Genomic DNA, 21,800 nt, shown 5'->3' on the forward strand with positions numbered 1-21,800 from the left:
GGAACGTCAGGTTTCTAACAATAACAATCTCGTCACCTATATCCTTCTGTATCGATGCTAAATGTCCTCTCAATATGGCTCTCTGAACTGAAAAAACAATCTGGACAAATTTCAGAACCATGCTGATTTTCCCTCAACTTGTAAATCAAATAACTAATGTATATTACCTTTTAATGGAGCGTTCTTAATGGCTATAGAGAGCTAGGAACGTCATATTTCTAGCACTATCAAGGAAGTCACCGAAATCCTCCTGTATCAACCGAAAATAGCTTCACAATATGGTTCTGCGAAACAGGAAAACCAGATCTGAACAGAATTCAGAAATATGAAGGTTTTCTCTCAACTTGTAGATTGAATAACTAACTGAGTTTACCTCGTAATTGAGATCCGAAAGTTGCTATGTCTTCCTTGCATAGAGATCTATCAATCAAAGTTATGTTCTTTGACTATATCCTTTATATCTGGTCGGAATCATCTCTCAAAAACACCAACTTGGCACTAGTTTCTCTTGAGATGGTTGACGACTGCGTTTTCATTGATTTTGGCAAGAGCTTCGCCTACAAATTTGTATCTCCATCTCCTCTAGGTCATTGCCTTCATTATATAGTTGAAGGAGCTTGTTCATATCATCCAAAATTAGTGAAATACCTTTCTTTAAAGTTTTAGGTTAAAATGTGGGTCCTACGTTTAGGATTTTAAAATTTGTTGGGTTTGAGCTGTGACATTCACAATATATCATTTCTTTGTTAGAATATTGTATGGGATAAATTGTAGCAAAAAGAGAAAAGGTACATACAGTGCGTGTATGTGTCTGGTTGTATATCAAGACAAAAAACTTCATATTGTAACAAGGGATAATCTATTTATTTGCTAAGGACGTTCAGTCATGATTGTTTTTGTTTTTAAAGGATCTTACTAATAGTAATGTGGTAAATTGTGATGAAAATCTGAAGAGCTTTAGCATGGAAGCAACGAGTTGAGCTAGAGATTTTTTATATTAAAAAAATACATTAGTAAAAAAAAAGGAAATAGCAATGGTCAGTATTCGTGGCCATAGGTGTTTTTTCGTAGCTATATGGAGGTCTTGCTACAAAAAGCCACGATTTTCAAATTGTAGCTACACAATCGTAGCACTTTTTGGTTCATAGCAAAACTATTTCAAAATGCTACATATGAAAGATTACATGCAGTAGCGGCCCTGATACCAAGCATAGGAAGCTCCAGCTTCCGGCCCAAAATAATATATATGTTTTACCGGCCATAAATTGACAATAAATTGTCCGTAGCTTAGTGGTAGTCATGGTGTGTATAGTCTATAGGTGATGACTTCGAATCTCCACCCCATCAAAATATTTTGAACATTGATAATACACCTACTATCACGGCCCTCAAATTTTTTTTAGCTTCTGGACCTCACATTCAATGGGCCGGCACTGATTACATGGCAAGTTGTTACAGTTTTGACACTATGGTTTCTACTACGAAGTAGCGACAAATTCTTTCGTGGCAAGTTACCAGGGCCGGCTAACTAGGAAGGACAAACAGTGCGACTGTTCCGGGTCCAAGTCTGTGTTCTCCCATATATTAATAATTAAGGGGCACAATTATTTTTATAAATCTATATTTTTATTAAAAAAAGATATAATAAATAAAATTGAAGCGGCCTAAAAATATTTTATATGTATACAGTTTTATTTTCATCACAAAATATATGAAATACTATTGATTAAAATTTAGAAGTACTTTAAACATTAAATAAATATAAATTTTAAAAGGTGAATTTTTTTTGCTCTAGGGCCCTTAACAGTGTTAAGCCGACCCTGTAAGTTACCACAAATTTGATATGATTACATCATCGCTTGCTGCTGCAAAATAAAGACGGTTTATTTTGTGTCTTTTGTTTTGTTTGGCTATGATTTAAACTAGCTTTTCCGTGTGTAGATATTTGAACGATTTAAAAAAATAAGCTAATTAGATTTTTTTTTTTTTGAAACAGAAACCGAATTCGTATTACATTGATCTTCTTAAAGCTCAAAAGGTTCAAAAGATTCAAACATTCAAAAGGTTCAAAAATTAAAACATGGAACATAATACATAAACTTGTTTTTGTGCAAGCAAAAGCCATATCTTAACGTACAAACCGAGTTCTTAATTGCACCACCTATCTAATTCAAAATGGTTATTATGTTGAGGTTGTGAATCACCTGGAGCTTAAGACTGAACCTGATCTGGGGATGGAGCTTGACCTTGAAGTTGATCTTGATACTGATATTGTGACTGAGAATAATGTTGAACATGAGTTGGTTGTGCAGTAGAGGCATGAGGATTGGAAGCTTGAGGCTGTAGAAGTTGCAGAATCGTGTTGAGAGTTAATTGAATTTTAGTCATCCCTTCTTTGAAGTTAGTCTTGAAAGCATGAAAATCAGACTTGACTTCCTGAGTGAGGGTCTCCAAGCCACAAATCCGCATCTCCATGTCCATGCTTAACTTGAGTGTAGCAGAGACCGACTCAAATGGACATCTGTTCTTGGATTGAACATTGCCAAGTCAATAAATAGTGCCCCTGTGTGTCTGTCGACGCTGAAAAGGACACAAAAATAGCATTAGCACAGAGAACATTCAGTCATTAAAATTCAGTCTGATCTTGTTACAAGTTCAATACAAGAGTAAGAAGAAACAAAGATAATGACCATGAGAGATTATTACCTTGATGTATTCTTGGTTTAGAAGAAGGTGCATTGAAGTTGATGTGCCAGAAGCCGAGGCAGTTTGGCTATCTCCAACTGGAGATAATCCGTCTTGTAGCATCTCTTCAACCGCTTGCTCAATATGGTATAAAAAAATGTTGTGGAAGATAATTCAGATTATCTTTCGACACCGGTTGTTCCTCCCAATGACGAATATCATAACCATGCTAGTAAAGTTGCCTTTGGAATTGGAAGTTGAGTCCGATCTTGGTACTCTCGCAAAAGTTTGTTGACATTTCGCCCTCTAGAATATATTGACTTACTGGAGTCCCTATCCGAGTAATGAACTATAGAATTGACTTCTCCCTAGACCCTTCACTATCTTGTCCAGGTGTTTCATTGGCTTAGACGCATGGACTCTGAAGATGAGTTAGAACAGTCATGTACTGATTCTGATTAAGAATCTCATTCAAGTTCTTAGTGTTTTTATGATATATGAATGTATTTTATAAGTTCTTAGTGTTTGTAAGATATATGAATGTATAATATAAGTTCTTAGTGTTTGTAAGATATATGAATGTATAATATAAAGTTTTATGTAGCAAATTTGTAATATAAAAAAATGTATCATATGAATTTATAATATATGAGTGTATAAATTTTTTTAAAAAGATATACGAATAATCCTAATTTTATAATCTCTAAACCCAATCTAAACACTATCTTTTATTTTTAATCAATAAGAAACCGTTTAAAAGAACTTAAAGTTGAATCACAGTACTATGAGGGTAAAAGACATATCTTTACATATGAGGTATTAATCATTTATGAGAGTGGTAGATCCTCACAGAAGAAGTGTGTTGTTTTTTCTGATGATCCCATTCTTTTATTAATAGCCTGCAACAAGTTGACATAAATCCACTGAAGATGGTATGCATTTTCAAACAGATATGTAAAAAGCTAAAGTCATGTTGTCCTACCTCTTGACATTGTAAACACATGATTATTTCGGATGTTCTCCTTCAACTGAGTCCATGTGAAGAATAGTCACTCTCCCTTCACAATCTTCATCTCGGATACACACAACTATTAAGCTCTAGCGGTCACTGAAAAATCTCAAAAGATTAATGAGCTCAAACAGACAAGTGAAAATTGTAAAACAAAGATATACCTTAACATATAGGGCATTAATCATTTCTGAGAGTGGTAGATCCCAACAGAAGAAGTGTGTTGTTTTTTCTGATGATCCCATTCTTTTATTAGCAACCTGCAACAAGTTGACATAAAATCCACTGAAGATGGTGTGCATTTTCAAACAGATATGTAAAAAGCTAAATTCATGTTGTCTTACCTTTTGACATTGTCAACCAATGATTCTTTCGGATGTTCTCCTTCAACTGAATCCAGGTGAAGTATAGCCACTCTCCCTTCACAATTTTCGTCTCGGATACACACAACTATTAAGCTGCAATAGGCACTGAAAAATGGAAACTTTCAAAAGATTATTGATCTGAGACAGACAAGGGAAAATTGTAAGCAAAAAAAAAACTTACTCTTTCCATATTGGAATAAAAAGATATGACTTTCAAAATAGATCAGTGTCCTTCCACCACCTTCTCAACTTGATAAACTTTTCATTCATATCCATCTTGAAATGTAAATGGAATTGAAAATGGAAATGAAAATAATAAACAAATTGACATATAACTGAGAATTCAGTAACTGATTCATTTTTGATATAATCACGAAAAATGATGACCTCGAGCTCAAAAGTCTTAGTGACCTTAGTGTAAAAATGACTGCCAAATATCTGACAGTTAATACGCGATGAAAATCCTTTCCTTACCAAGTATCTACCCAAAGTAAACAGATAACATAAATCATACTAACTCAATGGACAACACTTTGTAAGAACTCGGTAACTGTATGAAATGAATTCAAAACTACCTCATTTTTGGTCAAAAAGTTCTGTTGGTAGACACAGTGAAGGTTTAAGGCACTTAGTGTTCTTAGCATTTACAATATCACACCTGAACGAAGTGAACAAAAAACAATTGTTAAAAGTTATAGCACTATTGATGATGTATATTTAATTAACCAATTACACTTTTTTTTCTTGCTTCTCTTTTTCCTGCCTTGTGTCCTGCTGTATCACATATGGAGTCAAGAGAAATTTAGATAGAAACATTTTCCTCTTGTATTTCTTTCTTTTACTGGCTTGGACCTTAGGTTGTTGGCGCGGAGCATCAGTCCTTTCGAAACACTTCATCAAATCAGCCATAGTCTTTTTTTTTCTTGGGATTCTTTGTTTATGAATTTGTATAAACAATGCTTATGTAAAAATTATATAACTTATAAATTCCTAACCAAGGCTTTAGTTTTCTGAATCCAAAATTAAATAAAACCAAACACCAAATCAAAGCTGTCAATTCCAAAATTAAATAAAAAGCAAACACCAAATCAAAACAACAAATCACACTTTTTGTTATTCAACTTCATCACCAACAATCGATTCAATGTTTGGGAGTGTCTCTTCTTCACCATCAACTTCATCTTCTGCAAGTTTTCATATTTGGGTTCTCAGAGCAGAGACGCTCTTTGCCTGAACCCGCATGTTTTTATCTGGATAAGAGTTTATAAATGAGTAAGATGATATGTGATTTGTTATTAAGAAGAGGGTTTGAGAAGCTTATCCTTTCATACTCGTTTTCTTTCATTCGTGGAGGTGCATTTTTCATGAACAATTTAGTGAATAAGAGAACAAACAAATCGCAGTCGACAGTATTTTTTTTGTTGTGGACACAGGTTGCACAAAAAGAATCACATAAGATAATTTGACTTCTCATGTGTTTATATCGTTTAATTATTTAAATCCATAAGAAACCGTTTGAAAGAACCTAAAATTTGGAGTCTAAAAATGAATTATTCAGATGATATATAGTGGAATAGAAACTTATATCTCATCATTGGTATGTTTATGGGCACATTACAGCTGTGGACAGAGACAACACAGACACTCTCATGCCGGAGAGTGACACAATCTTCCCAAGTCTTCAAACGGTAATCTGAGACCAAACCGTTGACTTTGTCATTAATTTTTTATGCTAGGCACAAGATATTTGATCCAATGATTACCATAAAATTACTATATATAGACAAAAATGTGCACCTCAACTTTCTTATCTAACATAAAACTCAGCAAAATAAACGCATATTCCTGTTCTCCTCATAAGGCTTATTTCTAGATATTCAAATTCCAGGATCTCCATGGCTATCCACAAGATCATCTTAGCTTCGTTTATAGTCTACTTAATGATCCAGTTTAGTCATGGTGCTACCAAAGAAAGGCTCTTCTCTGACCTGGAGAAAGATGCACTTGACGTTACCGCTAAACCCAGCCGACAAGGCGGTATGTATTATATCTTTAAGAACATCCATCATTCGCTACTTCATTTCTTCATTCATTTAGGTGTTCAAATTTATGATTCTACTTCTACATTTCAACGTTTTTGAAAATTTCGGGCGATCAGGGTTCGAACCAGCCGCCGGTTCGGCCATCCCAATAACTACTTAAAAATAAAAGATACAACGTTTCTTATCAAATATCAATTAGAAGAATTGAGTAATTACCAACATCAAGGCTGGTCAATATGTAAATTATTGTATTTTAGTTTTGGATGCCGGAATTGACAAGTTGAGCATTACATGGAAGCTAAGCTCCACAGCTAAAAAGCAGGCTAATTTTACGACCATCAAAGTAAAGCTATGCTACGCTCCGGTCAGCCAAGTTGACAGACCATGGCGCAAGACCGAAAATGAACTTTTCAAAGACAAGACCTGCCCACACAAGATCATCACCAGGGCCTATAATAAATCATCTCAATCATTTAAATATACCCTCGACCGCGACATCCCCACCGGGACCTACTTCGTTCGTACCTACGCAGTTGATGCCAAAGACCATGAAGTTGCCTTTGGACAAAGCACGAACGAGGCCAAGACAACTAATCTGTTCAGCGTTCAGGCTATCAGTGGTCGCCACAAGTCCCTCGATATTGCCTCCGTCTGCTTCAGCGTCTTCTCCGTCCTAGCTCTGCTCGTCTTCTTCGTCAACGAGAAGAGGAAGGCCAAGTTAGAGCAAAGAAAATGAGTCGTTTACTTCGCGACCGCGTAATTGCGACGTTTTGCCTTTGAATTTTTTTATCAGTTGTTTTTGTTTTGTTCGTAGTTATCTATTTTGTACCTTTTTCTTACATGTTTGTAAGCCATTCATGATGAGCCAAAACCTAATCCTACGGTGGTGAACTGGTGATGTATTGTGTGCTTTCTATATTTTTAATACTATTTTTGATGTATATTCATATACACTTTCGTCACAAAGATTGATATTCTTTTCTTTATGGTAGAAGAAAAAATGAGTAAAAATAAACGTTGTATTTTTTTTTTTTTTTGACGTATGATTAATCTCCTATATATTAATCTTGGAGCATTACAACATGTTTTCGTTGATACGTGTCATCACGAGAATGATTCTTAGAATTGTTAGAAAAATAAGTTGGTCCATATAAACATATACTATGCTTTTTATTAAACTAACTATCATATTAATTAATAGTGTACAAAAGAATATTTTTTCTTTCTTTAAATAAAAACTACGGAATTACCTAATATTGTTAACATATATATGACAATTAATGATTATGAATAATACATATTTGATAAAAAAAATTCTAACCTCTTTTTTTTTTAATTTTATACTATTGAAAATAAATTAAACAATCACATTATGCATATAATAAAAACAATTAAATTTTTTCTTATATGTTATATTTTGAATTTTAAAAAACGTCTATCAATTACTAAAAATGTTAAAAGTTCCACATTAAAAAATTTGTGATCATTAATGGTTTAACTTTTTTTGGTTCAAACAAGTTACAAATGATAATATATCATAGGGGTGGGTGTTCGATTACACGTTCGGGTTTGTATAGAATATTTCAGTATAAAGATATAGAACCCGTTCGGGTATGTCTACACTTCGAGTCAGGTTTGGGTATTTTATGTTCGTGTTTCGATATTTTGGGTCGGGTTAGGATATTAAATTTTGAAGAAAAAATAAATAAAGTTTTTGTATTTAAAATATATTTTAACTTAACTGTTTTTTTTTTAATTTTTAAAAGATTAAACTATTAATAGGTTTGGAGATAAAATTTTAATAATAGAAAAACACTATTTTAGTTGTTGTTTTGAAATTTTAGATGGAACTTTTGCAACTTAATATGTATTTTAAGTAAGTAGTAAATGATTTTGTCCATAATTATATGTATATTATCTAATTTTAAGCAATAAGAATCATTAATATAAATATTTTGAATAAAATGAGAGTAATAAACTAGAAATATAGAGTTAAGTATACTTTTTTTTTTGTCATCCGAGTTAAGTGTACTTATGTTTGGTTATCTTCGGATATCCATTCGGGTTCGGATATTACCCGTTCGGATTTAGATATTACCTGAACTGGTGAAATAAGTAATTTGTTTTGTTGTTCTAATTAGATGATTTTTAGACCGAGCTGGTGAATATATACTAGACAAAAAATTATATTTCGAGTCTGTACTTATATTCTATAACAGCTTGATATATTAGATTTGAACACTAACCTGTTAATATAGTTTGTCGGTGATTTTTTTCAAAATTTTAATTCTTAGATATGTATATGGAGTGAAACTAATATTTACAGATGTCAATTTTTTAATTGACACTTATGCAATTCATTGAATTCATAAAAGAAGTTTAAAAGAAGAACCTTAACTCATATCAATGAAACAAATACGAGAACGAAAGCACAATTCTATAGAAGTACAAAATAAAATCACTTATGGAGAGTCAATAGTAAACAAATCGAGAGCATAAAACCTAATCCCCTTTCGTCATTATACAATCGATGTTGCCTATTTGTGTCAGCCGCAAAACTTAATTTCTTTTTGTGCATATGAAGTCTTAAAAATAATAAAATGAGATGTAATACGTTAACTCTTCAACAACGATGATACATTTAAGAAACCAACATTTGTATTCATCATTTTATAATCGATAAAAATTGTAGTGTTGTAAAATGTTAAAATCATTTCATAAACAAAACATTATTATAGGAACTCACCCCGCGCATACGCGTGGATTATCATCTAGTTATGCTATTACAACGATGAGAAATATTACATAGACGATTCTAGAGCCGACGATTATAGAGCGGACGATTCTACCATCATATGAGAATGCACGTCTAACTGCACTGCATCGCTCCGAGCCACCTTGTGAGATCCATGTTCGATGATACACCCTTGCAACATGCTGAAGACTTCTTGTAACCCTTTTTCTCCATGATCTACATAATTTGCGTTTTTTGGGGTTTGAACTTCAGACCTCCTAGTATAAAAGCATTAATGAACCCTTAGTCAAACCACTGGACTAAGGGAGCTTCCACAATGAACGTTGTATCGTTATAAATACCAAAATGTTACACCAAAAAAAACAAAAATTGAATGTATAATATTTTCATTTGTTACTCCTGGAAAAAAGTCGTAACTTTAGCTTAGGACTTATCCTTAAGGAGATTCTAATCAAGTCAGTAGCACAAGCACTGCCCACCTATGTGATGTCTTGCTTCCTTTTACCCCAAGAGATCTTGAACAAACTAAAGAGTGCGATTGCAAAGTTCTGGTGGAGCACTAAACAGAATAATAAGGGTCTACACTGGATGGCCTGGGATAAAGTTTACAAACCAGCAGAGAAAGGTGGCTTGGGCTTTAGAGATTTAAAAAATTTTAATCTCGCATTACTTGCGAAGCAATTATGGCGACTACTTCACCACCCAGAATCCCTCCTTGCTCGAGTACTCAAGGGTAGGTACTTCAGATTCACGAACCCTATGGAGATCACTAGCTCAAACTCTCCTTCGTATGGATGGAAGAGCATGTTAGCCGCTAGGGAGCTCCTAAAGAATGGATTGCGACGGACGATTGGAGCAGGATTTAATACTCGAGTCTGGTTTGACCCCTGGCTCCCGATGCAAACACCTAGGCTTACCAAAGATAATGGAACATGGAGAGACCCAAAGTTGTACGTTAATCATCTTATTGATCATAATACTGGAGAATGGAAGATGGAGCTGATTCGAAATATTTGTGACCCTGGAGAAGTGAACCTCATACAAAGTATCAAACCTAGTCGAAACTTTAAACCGGACGGGTTCTGCTGGGTACATACTAACTCGGGCTTGTACACAGTCAAGACGGGTTATGAACTAGCGATGAGACTACAAGAGCAAAGCGAAGATCAGCAAGTCCCCGAGCCGAGTATTAATCCCTTATTAACTAAGGTGTGGAATCTAAAAGCTCCCCGAAAGATCAAACACTTTCTTTGGCAATGTCTCACGGGGTGCATCACGGTTTGTAGTAGATTAACTGATCGCCATTGTGGCAATGACCGTTCATGTCCGAGATGTGGCACCGGAGAAGAGTCAGTAAACCACTTGGTTTTTGAATGCCCCCCAGCCCTACAGACATGGGCCCTGTCGGATATCCCATCGAATCCGGGACAATTCCCGAGTATGTCAGTCTTTGAGAATTTCAATTTCCTCTTGTGCAGAGCCCCGGCGAGAGCTGTTTTGGCGCAGAGGCTAGACAAGTTTCCATGGATCATGTGGTACCAATGGAAAGCGCGGAACGACAAAGTGTTCAATGGAGTAGAGGTGACGCCCATGGAGATACTACAAAAGGCTACACGTGAACGTGATGAATGGATAGTGGCACAACAGGCGCTAAAGGTTACCCCGACACAGAAGCACACACACAACAACGACCAGGAGGAGAGGAGTAGGCTGCACATGCCGAGATGTCAAGTGGATGCATCTTGGGCAACCAACCAATCTACTTTTGGAGGTGGCTTTATCATGGAGCTACAAGATGGGACCGCGATGACTGGTTCCTTGGGGGGGGGAAACAAGTCCTTACCCCCCTTCATGCAGAGATGAACTCGTTAATATGGGCCATGCGGTCGTCTCTACACTTGAGGCATGTTTCTATGCATTTCGAGTCAGATTGTCTTCAAATGGTAAAGCTGATCGAAGAAGAAGAATTTTGGCCATCCTTGGCTTCTGAATGGGAAGATTTCTTTCATACTCGTTCTTTGTTTACGTCTTTTTCTTTATCTTTTATCCCTCGGGATTGTAATGCTCAAGCTGATCTCCTTGCAAAGGGAGCTCGTGCGAAAGCTTCTGAATTCTCCCATGTAAACCTTTTGCCTCCGCAGGGGTTAACTTTCCAGCCTAACCCATTTGAGCTGGTTTAATAAAATATGGTGTTCGATGTCAAAAAAAAAAGAAGAATTATTATCTAAAGATATATTTTAATTTCTTTTTTAATTTATAAGAAAATTTCTAAATATAAATATCTATATATATATATATATATATGAAAAATGTACACAACTTCAAACTTTACAAATGCAGTATTACTAATCTACATAATTCACACTTAAAAATTTGTAATGAGTAGAGTATTGTCACATTGTTATCTTTATACTGTTCAAATACCTCTTACGAAATATGGATAGAAAACTATCCAAAAGAAACAGTTCAAATCCAGCATTTCATGTACGAAGATGTGGAATCATTTATACAAGATACATAAATAAAAACTATTTATTTTTTGAAAAAATTACATTTTAGAGCACATTTTGAGTTTCTAAATATAATACAAGTCACTTGCTATTTGTGACACTTTTTAGAAGTGATTTGACTATGATAACCTCTAACCAATTGATCACTTACTTGTTACATATTTTTTATTGTTTTGATAAAAACAACATAACAAAGGGCTTATTTGTTAAATAACCAAAAAAATTAGGGAAATTAGATTTTTAGAGAGAGAGTAGAGAGAGATAGGAAAAGAAAGTAGGGGAGAGGAGGTATTTTTAGTTAGTTAATGAATTTTGGTTTTGGTTGGACTTTATCTCCCTACTTTAGCTTTATTTATTTTTAAATCACTAAATTTTACCAATCATGCTTTAGCTTTACTTTTAAAAATTAAAGTCTACATCAAGTTTTTATTTAATTTTACCAATCATGCTTTAGCTTTGTTTTTAAAGCTACAGCAAAAAAAATAAAGCAAAACTTTTTATTATGTATTTTAGGCAAAAATGCTACATCATATTTTTATAGGCTGTAGAATCTGTAAAATATAAAAAAAATATCTATAATATCAAATAAATTATATAATTATAATAAAAACTTTTATAAATATTTTAATTTTGAATTTGAGTGTTTTTTAATTATTAAGATATTTAAATAATATAAATATTATTTATATATCACTTTTTAAATTACAATAAATTTTGATAATTTATAAAAAAAATATTAATATAAATTAATTTAAGTCATATAAAATAATAATTTTATATATACAACACATATTTCATATATTTTTTTAAAAAAATATCTACAGCCTATAACTTACAGTTAAAACAAATTTAACTACAGCAAAAATCTCTGCAGAAAAAGTCTACAGTAACAACTTTACAACTACAACCAATTTATCTAAAGCCAAACATCTACATCTAAATTTTTTAAGCCACAGTCGAACCAATCATCACCAATATCTATGGGGATGATTGGTAAGTGCTGTAGCTTTATACTTTTTGCTATATAACTTAATCTGTAGATTTATTTGCTGTAGCTTTCCTTGCTGTAGATTTCTAAAGCACTAATTTTTTGCTCTGGAAATAAAGCTCTCTACAGCCATATTTTGATTTTTCAGAAATGTTTTTGCTGTGAGTTTTTTAAAGAAAGTAAAACTCGATTGGTTGACATATATAGCTGTAGACTAAATTTTGGCTGTCTAGAGCATCTACAACCCCAACCAATCATCTCCTATATTTTAAATTATGAATTTTGGACTGTAGTAAACAGTGCTCGCGAATCCCTAGAGCACCAAAGTGCTCAATGCAGGTTTCAAAGCTCCCACTTTGGTGTTGTAGGTAATATGTCTTTTTCTTCAAAATGTTCAATATAGCTTTCTCAGATATCTCACTTCATTGTTGTAAGTAGACTCAACCTCTTTAGTTATTTCCTCACATCACCAACTGCACCTTTACATTTGCTGATGTTTATTACTTCATGTCAACACTACTCTTCAAGCTTAACCAAATTGGTTAACCAAATTGGTTAAGCTTGGACACCATGAAGTATTCCCTCATTAAAACCTTTACTTGGAAAAACCACTTGGGATAAAAACCAAGCAAAAGAAAAAGTTTTCGCATGGCCTCCTCATGATTAACCGAGCCCTTAACGTGAGCAATTAGGAGGCTTGCATGGCTCAATTCAGGGTGGCTGATAAGGAGATTGCCCGTCTAAAAGACGAATTGGAGTATTCTCGTTGCCGCGAGAGAGGATCAGCTGGGATGGAGATTTGTGGTGCCTATAGGCGAGGAAAGAGGGAGATGGCTGAGGTTATGAAGAACCGTCGCGACCAGTTCTCGCGCGAGTTTGGGGAGCTTAAGGAGTGGTACCGTCGGCGGATTGTATCTCACGCAAGCTTCCGACTATTCGTTCGTTGTCGAGAATGCGACGCAAACCAGGCGCATGAACGAAAGAGACATGGATTTCGCGATTCCTCATATTGAGGAGATGATTTGGAAGCAGTGGGAACTAGTTCCTGTGTCTCCCGACACGGTGGTAGCTGAGACAGGAGCCCCTGATGAGACGGGGGAAGTGAACCAGCTGACGTTTCCCCTTGATGTCAACGACTACTCGATGGAGGGATCGGTGACTGGGTACTTCGATTTCGACGGTTGATTGTAAAGCCTTCCGTGACTTATTGGGAGAATGTTCCCTTGTAATATATCTCTGTTGTTTGTTTATTTCCAGCAGGGTGCGGCCGTGATTTATGTAGTGGGACTGGCCGTGTGTGGTTTCGAATACCTGCCGTTTACCGGCTCTTTTATGAACCATGCTTTATAAGAAAAGGGTTTCAAGAATGTTTGGATTTTTGGTTAAGTGTGGGGGAGGATTCGAGTTGTCATCTCGCTCCTTGCCCTTTGTGAATCGTCCCGTTCGTTGCTTGTCTGAGATGTTTAAAAAGTTCTCAAAGTTTCGAGAGCGTTTAGATGCGGACGATAAGACATTCTTTCAGGATCTCGTATCTTTTCGATATCATGTCTTGAGACGTTAGAGACAAGTGTGTGGGTTTAGGGTAAGACCTAGGTTTAATTACGGATTTAGGGGGTGCGACGGCTAGTTCGACTTACGCTTCCAGTATCGTTTTCGACCTGATTCCGTCCCGCTTTAACGTCCACGATATGTTCTCAGCTTACGTGACTTGTATGTAAGGAATCGAGCATCTCTTCGAGGATAATTTTTAACTCTCCTGAAAGTGTTGACCAAAATTTTGGATTTCTTTTATAGCGTGCTATTTATCCTAGTCGGATGTAAGAGGATCTATCCTTAGGATGGATCTGAATGCGTTTGTTTAGGATGGCTATCGTGCTCGGCGGGGCCAATCGACGAGAGTTTGTAATTTATAGTCGCGAACGGACTGAGAGCATGTTCTCGAAGATCGAGGAGACGTCTTGCTTACTTTTTCGAAAACATACAATTTTTGATATTTTGAGTATATGAGACCGGGGTCTCGTGTTCCGGTCGGGAGTCGGAATTGACGGTGCGACCAAGATATGTTTGTGAGGGAAATATTGGTGGTCGGCGGAACCTGTTGATTCCGGCGATGCCTTAGTCGATGTGACAAACTTTCTTTGTTTGTTAAGCTAGTGTGGAGTTGATCCGTTTTGAGGACGATTTTTCGTGAGTTCCTGTTTTTTTGGGTTTGTATGATAATCGTTTTGCTCATATACGGATGTTTTTCTAAATTATAACAAGACGATTCGTTAGATATGAGAAATTTAAACTAAGTCTATATTGCCAAAAAAGTTTCAAAAATATTGAGTACAAGGCAAATATTTTAGAAAGTGGGAATATATGAGTATACATATATGTATCCGCTCATCCCCCCCCCCTCTTCGGGGGATAGTGGAACTCATCCTGCAACGAGCTGCCTACGTACCTTTTCGAGGATTAAGCCATCTCGTAGTTTTGCTATTGGTGCAATTGTGTTTACTCGGCTATCACGTTTGCATCCATCGAGTTAGTTGCAGGACCGACCTCTTCTACCGAGGTTGTCTCCTCCGGTTGGGTCGAAGCTTTGGGCTCTGAAACTGGTTGTTTCTTGGTCGTTGCTTGAGTAGACGATTTTGAGTCGTCTTTTTCCGAAGCGTTTTCAGTTGGTACCTGAGTTAGCTTCGCTCGTTTGGGTTTCACCATTGCGGTGGTCGTGATTTGTCTCAGCTTGTGTTCGGCCAGGAAGCAACGTCTCGATTGTTTCTAGCATCCCCCATATCGCGGCAATTCCGTTACGAGTCAGGAATTTGATGCCTAAGTGATAAGTCAACGGAACTGCCTTCATGGCGTTTAGCCAAGGCGTGCCCATAATAACATTGTAAATGACCGGGTGGTCGATGACCGCGAAGTCGACGATCTTGGTGACTTCTTTCGCCGCAACGGTCAGTTTGATTGATCTGAGAGTCATCAACGTCGTGCCTGAGAAGTCAGTTAGCGGCTTAGGCGATGGTACAACTTCTCCTAACTCGACGTTCATTCTCTTGAGAGTATCGTGGAAGATGACGTTGACCGTGCTGCACATATCTATGAGACCCCTGACGACCTCGAGATCTCTTATCATGAGATCGATCATGAGTGGATTGCAGTGGGGCTGGCCGATCCCGCCAGCCTCTTCTTCATCGAAAGTGATCGCTCCTTTCGGGAAGTCGCCGGACACGGATCAGGTTAGCGAATTCGCACTTGTCTCTGCCTTGTGCTGATAAGATTTGATGGCAGAGATGGTATCGCAGCAGTATTGTGATCCTCCGAGGATCATGTTTACTCTACGACGACTATTGTCGTTGCCCTTCTCGTCTTGTCTTCTTCCACACTTTTCTCCCGATTGGTTCCCTTGGAGAGAGTTCTCCATATGAGGAGCCTTATCGTTTCTTGGGGGGGGGGGGGGTTCTGGATCGCGGACAAGATCTTTTACGCTAGATACTATAGCGAGTTCTCCCGCGAGCAGCTTTGTGGCCAATCTTGCGCCGAGAACTTTGCAGTTAACGGTCGAGTGGCCGCAGGCCTGGTGAAAGTCGCAGAACGTGTTCTCGTCTTAATTTTGATTTTGGGTCCATGTGTTTCCCGACGGCCGGCCTTGCTCCGATCCGGAGTTGATGGCGTAGTTATGCGCTCCCTAGGTCTCTTCTTCCCCGTGATGGACGTTTTTGTCATTCCGATGTTTTTTCTATTTTCGACTTCTGATCCGACCCAGGATCCTTTGATGATGTCTTAGTCAGCCTCTACTTTTGTGACAAGACTTTCGTCTCCCCCTCGATGATTATTAGTCTGTGGCTTTGTGGAGCGCATCTTTGATCGTACGCGACTTATCCAAAGTTATCCACTTCCTGAACTTCGACTTGTAACAAAGCATCTTTCGGAGTGCGTCTATGACCACTTTGTCGCTTATTCCACTGACTCTATCCATAACGATCTTGGAGGTTTTCGCTTTCTCTAAACTTGGCTCTCCCAATCACGATTTGGAAAGCCTGCAGGTGTGCCTTTGGATCGGTTGTACCGTCGTAAGGCGTTACCTTGACCTTTCCAGGATCCGAAACCCTAGTTCTGGTGATGCAAGTAGTGTAGGGCTTTTTTCGAGACTCCTCGTGAAGTAGATCGATCTCAGGTGCGGTGCTAGTAGCGTGATGGATCTGAGATTTCACCGCTCTAACTTCCGCTACCGTTTTCAGGAGATGATTGCGAAGATCGCGGATCTCGCATTTTTTGCTAGCAGATTTCCGACCTTGTCGGTGTTTGCCGCAAGTGTTCCGAGTTTGCTCCTCGGCCAGTTCTTGCTGTTTGTCCCAGAAAATGGCTTCCTCTTCTTCGGTTATAGGGTTATCAAACTGGGAATGGTCTTGAGAGACACGTCTCCTTGTACGACGTGGATGCACGTCTGCGTCTTCATCCGTAGATTTGGACTGACTGCTAGAATCCACAGCAACGTGCCCGATTTCTCCTTCCTCATTATCTTCCGAAAAAGGGGGAAGATCTCCTGGGTTTTTTCGTGTTGGCCCATGAGTGATTTCGTCGGGATTTTGCCTAGACGTTTTTCCCTGTGCGTTGCCGGACCGGTCCAAAGGGGTCGCGAAATCGAGTCTTCTTCCGCGGACTCGGGTTGTTCGGCGCGGAAGAACAGCCCTGGTTCTTGCTGTTAGGTTTTCGACCTATTTAGGGAGAGAACTCATGACTTTGTCCCGTTTTACTGACTTCTTTTCGAAAGTCGAGAACGTCTTCTGGACCTCCTCGAACGCTGCGGTGTTAACGTTAACCGCTGTAACGTTCGTTGCTGGAGTATTTTCAACGTTGTCGTCAGCAGTGTTGCCATGACGAGTTTGTTGGTTATTAAGATCGCCGGCTGACATGTTTGATCGAGCGTTGGTGGCTGAGAGTTAGATTGATCCATACCCCCCCCCCCCCCCCCCCCCCCCCCCCCCCGCCCTCCTTATAGCGCCAAACTGTGGGAACCGAAATTTATACTGTCGATTTCCGTTGTTTTGAGAAAGATAAGAAACCCTAAATTTCCGAAAGGTCCCAAATATCTCATGCGAAGTAAAAGATAAACCGTCATAACGATTGAGCTTGATTTCATATAAAATCGTAAGTGCGCTTCTAGCCGCGTTATGGACTCTTTCGGGCCGTTTTATGACTTGAGCGTTTTTGTGATTTATCGAACGAGCGCTTACAAAACGACGTCGATTCCGAAGAAGGTTCGAATTTCTCGTATAGCGGAGGCAGCTCGAGGTGTTTAGTTAATTGTTGCCATTTCATACGATCAATTCGAACTTCATACGAGATAACGAGTTCTTGCGGTTTTTAAATCCTAAAGTTCCAACGATGACGCCGATCGAGATGAAACAAGAGCAGGTTCGATCCAATCCCGAAGTTGGGAGCTACAAGAACGGGACGAGGGCAGGCTAGTTGATCCAACTCGCCGAACGGGCTAATTGAACCAACTCGCCGAACGGGCGAGTTGGACAGCCCGTTCGGTCTAAGTCGCCGAACGGGCGAGTTGGATAGCGCGTTCGGTCCAACTCGCCCGTTCTGCGAGTTGGACGGTGTGTTCGGTTTAGATGATAGAGCCTTATAGTTGTTTCATTGTTATGGATCGTTTGTCTGAGGCCTGGAGTAATCTTTCTCGAAGACTTATCGTGTGAATCCTTTTCGGAGTTGTTACGAAACTCGATTTAGGTTCTCCCGCTTCTCTTTTCTTTTGAATTTTTTTTTTCAAAGAGGATATTTCTTCGGAAGTTTTTGACGTTGATTTCGTCGTGACCGATTTTAACCCCAACAATAACGTAAATAAAGTCACAAATGTGACTTAAAAGGTGTTGCACTTTTATCTTTTCTAGCAATAAGATAAAAAATGTAAATTTAAAGAATTATTTGTTTGATATAACCATAAGCGTTAATGATGACAAAAAAAAAATCCATATATAAGCGTTGATACCATATTGATGGTGAACTTAATTAACTCGTATCTAAGAACTAACTCGAAAGTAGACAATTACCCTACGTTGCATGGAAGCTTGTCTTCAGTCATGGTTCCTGGTTCCGAAGCGGAAACAGAGTTGGAAGCGCACGGAACCAGTCAGAAGCGTGTCAGAATCGCGATTCCAAAAAAAAAACAAGTTTTAGAAGCGTGATGAAACCGGTGATTCATAGTTGGAAGCTTTAGAATCCAAAATTGGAATCGTAAAAACAATAAAGAGGAAACATTAAAATTTCTCGTTTTATTTCCTTAACCGAATCTAGTCTATTAAAACAGAAGTACATTTTGTACTTAACCCTAAGTTTTACTCAATATTTACATTCCATGCCACTCCTTTTAATTAAAGATTATCTAATTAGATATAACACATACACAAATAATATTTATTATGAGGCCATGCAAATCCAAAACGTGATTCTCTAACATATATTTTGCTTTAATTAACTACATTGCCATATAAATCAAAAACGTATTTATTATCTTGCCATATATTTCGCTATTATTAAAACTATATTGCCATGTAAATCTAAAACACGATTAATACATTATTATCATCTAAATAAACTACATTGCCATTATTATATTCCAAATATATAGATCATGTCCTATGTGTGATTACTCCTAAATATCATTCCAATTTTTTTTAATTTAAAAAATCTTCAGGTACAAATAAATAATCCATTTTTATAATTTACAATAACTAAACTGAAAAAGTATTATAATTTTGTATGTGAGTAACATAAATTCGACATAAACGAAAAATTTCGAATAAAATTTTGTATTACTAGCTGTTTTATACGAATTAAAAAACATTTAATACACATATTAATATATAAAATCAATATGACTGCTTTTTAATGTTTAATTAATATTGAACATATATTTTTGTCAAAAAATAAGTTGTCCATTTATAATATAGATATAATTACTAATTTTAACATTTAAAATAGAGAAATTTCCAATAATAGCCCGTTTTAGTTTTTCTATAATTGCCTGTTTTAGTTTTTACTAATTTTAACATGTAAAATAGAGAAATTTCCTATATTAATTTATATTTATATATTAAAAACCACTGAAGAGTCTTTTTTTACCTCCTTTGAACAATATTCTCTCAAATGTGTTTTAATCTTTTTCTTCTTTGAAGATATTTTGGTGATAAAAACTTAAAAAAAATGATATTGAGAAATTTACCTTTTTAAATATTAGGGTTTGAGCACAATATAAAATTAGCAGAAAAAAAATAATTATACTTGAATGTATTTGTAATCATTTATTTGTGATACTAATACATTCAATACAATAATAATCAAACAATAATCTAATATTGTTCGATCACAGTAAATAAAATGCAGTAATTACCAATATATTATAAGGTAACAATGATTTTACAAGTTAAAATAAATAGCCGCGTCGGCGCGCAGGTCAAACTCTAGACATGTATTTATTTAAAAAATCAAATAGATCAGATATGAACTTTATATATATATTTAAATAAAAATATTTGGAATGTAATTTAATAAAACTTAAAAGTATATCTAGATCTCTAATATTTACATTTTTTTGTTTAATATATCAAAATAAATTGAAAAAAAGTTTGAAGAACGTGAAAACAAAATTTCTAATATTTTGGAAGCTAAACGTATTGAACATGATACACAAATGTCAAAACTAAGTAACATATTAATCTACAACATGAACACAAAAAAACAAGTTGATAACATTACAAGAAATTAGAATATATAAGAACATAAAATAAATACCCGTGCAGACGCACGGGTCAACCTCTAGTACTAATTAAAACGTAGAGCTGGAGAGACACCATGATAAATGATTGCTATCTTTTTTCTTCTTTGTAACAGGACTAGAAGATCTAACAAAGTAGTTCTCTGTAATTTTTATTTTTTTGTTCTATTTTTGTCTTTTACAAAACATGAATGTTTCTTGTTTTATATGGTTAAATGATTGAATAAAGAAAACTTTTAATGTCTCTTGTAAATATTAGTTGAATTACTTATTATTATGATTTGTGTGTGGTTTACTTTAGACACTCTTACTTTTTCTGAAGTTTATTTTGTTTGATGATTTACAATATATATATATATATACGCTTCCAACACGTATCTGCTTTCTATTTTTTTTTTTGAAAAGGTCGCTTCAACGTTTCCGCTTTCACGTATCTGCTTCTGATTCCATGTTTTTTTTAACGTCAAACAGCCATTCTATTACTCAAGCTTGAGGTGGTCCGGAATATTACAACCAATGAAAAGTAACTCCCTACGAAAGCTCCTAGCAGTCTTAGCTAAAAAATCAGAAAGCTGATTGCGCACTCGTGGCACATGGGTGATTTTGAAGTCCGGAAAACAAATCTGCGGCGTCTTTATCTTCTCCAGTTCTGTCGCAAAGCTTGGCCACTCCTGGGGTTCATTTATCATTGCAATCAGCTCCTTGCAGTCTGTTCCAAAGCTCTGGCACGGCGAGTGTTGAAGCATAATCTCCATCGTCCATCGCAGCACTTCTACCTCCGAATGCAACGCTGATTCACATTGAGTGAAGTTCCGTTGTATGTTCTCCCTACTATCCATCCAGACCCATCTACATCCACTAAAGCGATCATAAACTGTCCAAGATCCATCTAATAGGCATATATTACCCAAGCTTAAGACTTGGTTTTCAACATTATTACTGGCCTGTACTTGTGGCGGTATCATCTCATTTGCATTAATCTAGGCTTGGCATTCACTCTCTGCGTATCGAACGAGTTCCAAAGGGTCTCTGTTTATACCCCTGAAAAGCTTATCATTGAGAGCCTTCCAAATATACCATATTATCCAGGGATAAGGATCCATGTCTTGGTCTGGTGCAATGATATTATTTTTCCTCCAAAAAAGATAGTCCATGTTTGTGTAGACGCTTGCCACTGGGAATATACCTGGACTTGTAGGAGTTGCCGATAAAGACCATACTTGCAAGGCTGGAGGGCATTCAAATATTGCATGAGTTATAGATTCCTCTATTTCCCCACACCTTGGGCAATAATTATTGCACCTTATATTACGCCTTACTAGATTCCTCGTAACTGCTACCTGACCCGTTATCAATTGCCATATAAGATGCCACATCTTCCTTGGTGCTTGCAACTTCCAAGCAAAAGCTTGAAGTTTAGTGATACTTGGCTCCAATATTTCATTTTCCTCTTCTTGCGTCAATAGATTTTGAGCAACCCAGTATCCAGATTTGACTGTGTATTGGCAACTCCTTGTGTAGTTCCAGCAGAAAGTATCACGGCGATGAGTAGAGCTTATGGCCATACTGTGAATGAGTGGTATATCCTCAGGATGGACATAATCATCTAGTAATCATGCGTCCCATTCCTTTGATTCCTGATTAATGAGGTCATTGACTCTCATATTTAGGTGCA

The 21,800-nt window shown here is 36.7% G+C and overlaps 1 protein-coding gene across 1 annotated transcript; it reads left to right on the plus strand.

Moving 5' to 3' along the window:
• The first annotated feature begins 4,540 nt into the window (after window positions 1–4,540).
• LOC106414455 (high-affinity nitrate transporter 3.1) lies at window positions 4,541–7,146 on the plus strand. Its single transcript, XM_048735175.1, has 2 exons — window positions 4,541–6,096; window positions 6,359–7,146. Exons 1-2 carry the CDS (start codon window positions 5,955–5,957, stop codon window positions 6,835–6,837), a joined length of 621 nt encoding a protein of 206 aa, XP_048591132.1. The 5' UTR covers window positions 4,541–5,954; the 3' UTR covers window positions 6,838–7,146.
• The last annotated feature ends 14,654 nt before the right edge of the window (window positions 7,147–21,800 follow it).

Source organism: Brassica napus, chromosome A1 (assembly GCF_020379485.1).
Source record: "Brassica napus cultivar Da-Ae chromosome A1, Da-Ae, whole genome shotgun sequence".
NCBI classification, from domain to species: Eukaryota; Viridiplantae; Streptophyta; class Magnoliopsida; order Brassicales; family Brassicaceae; genus Brassica; species Brassica napus.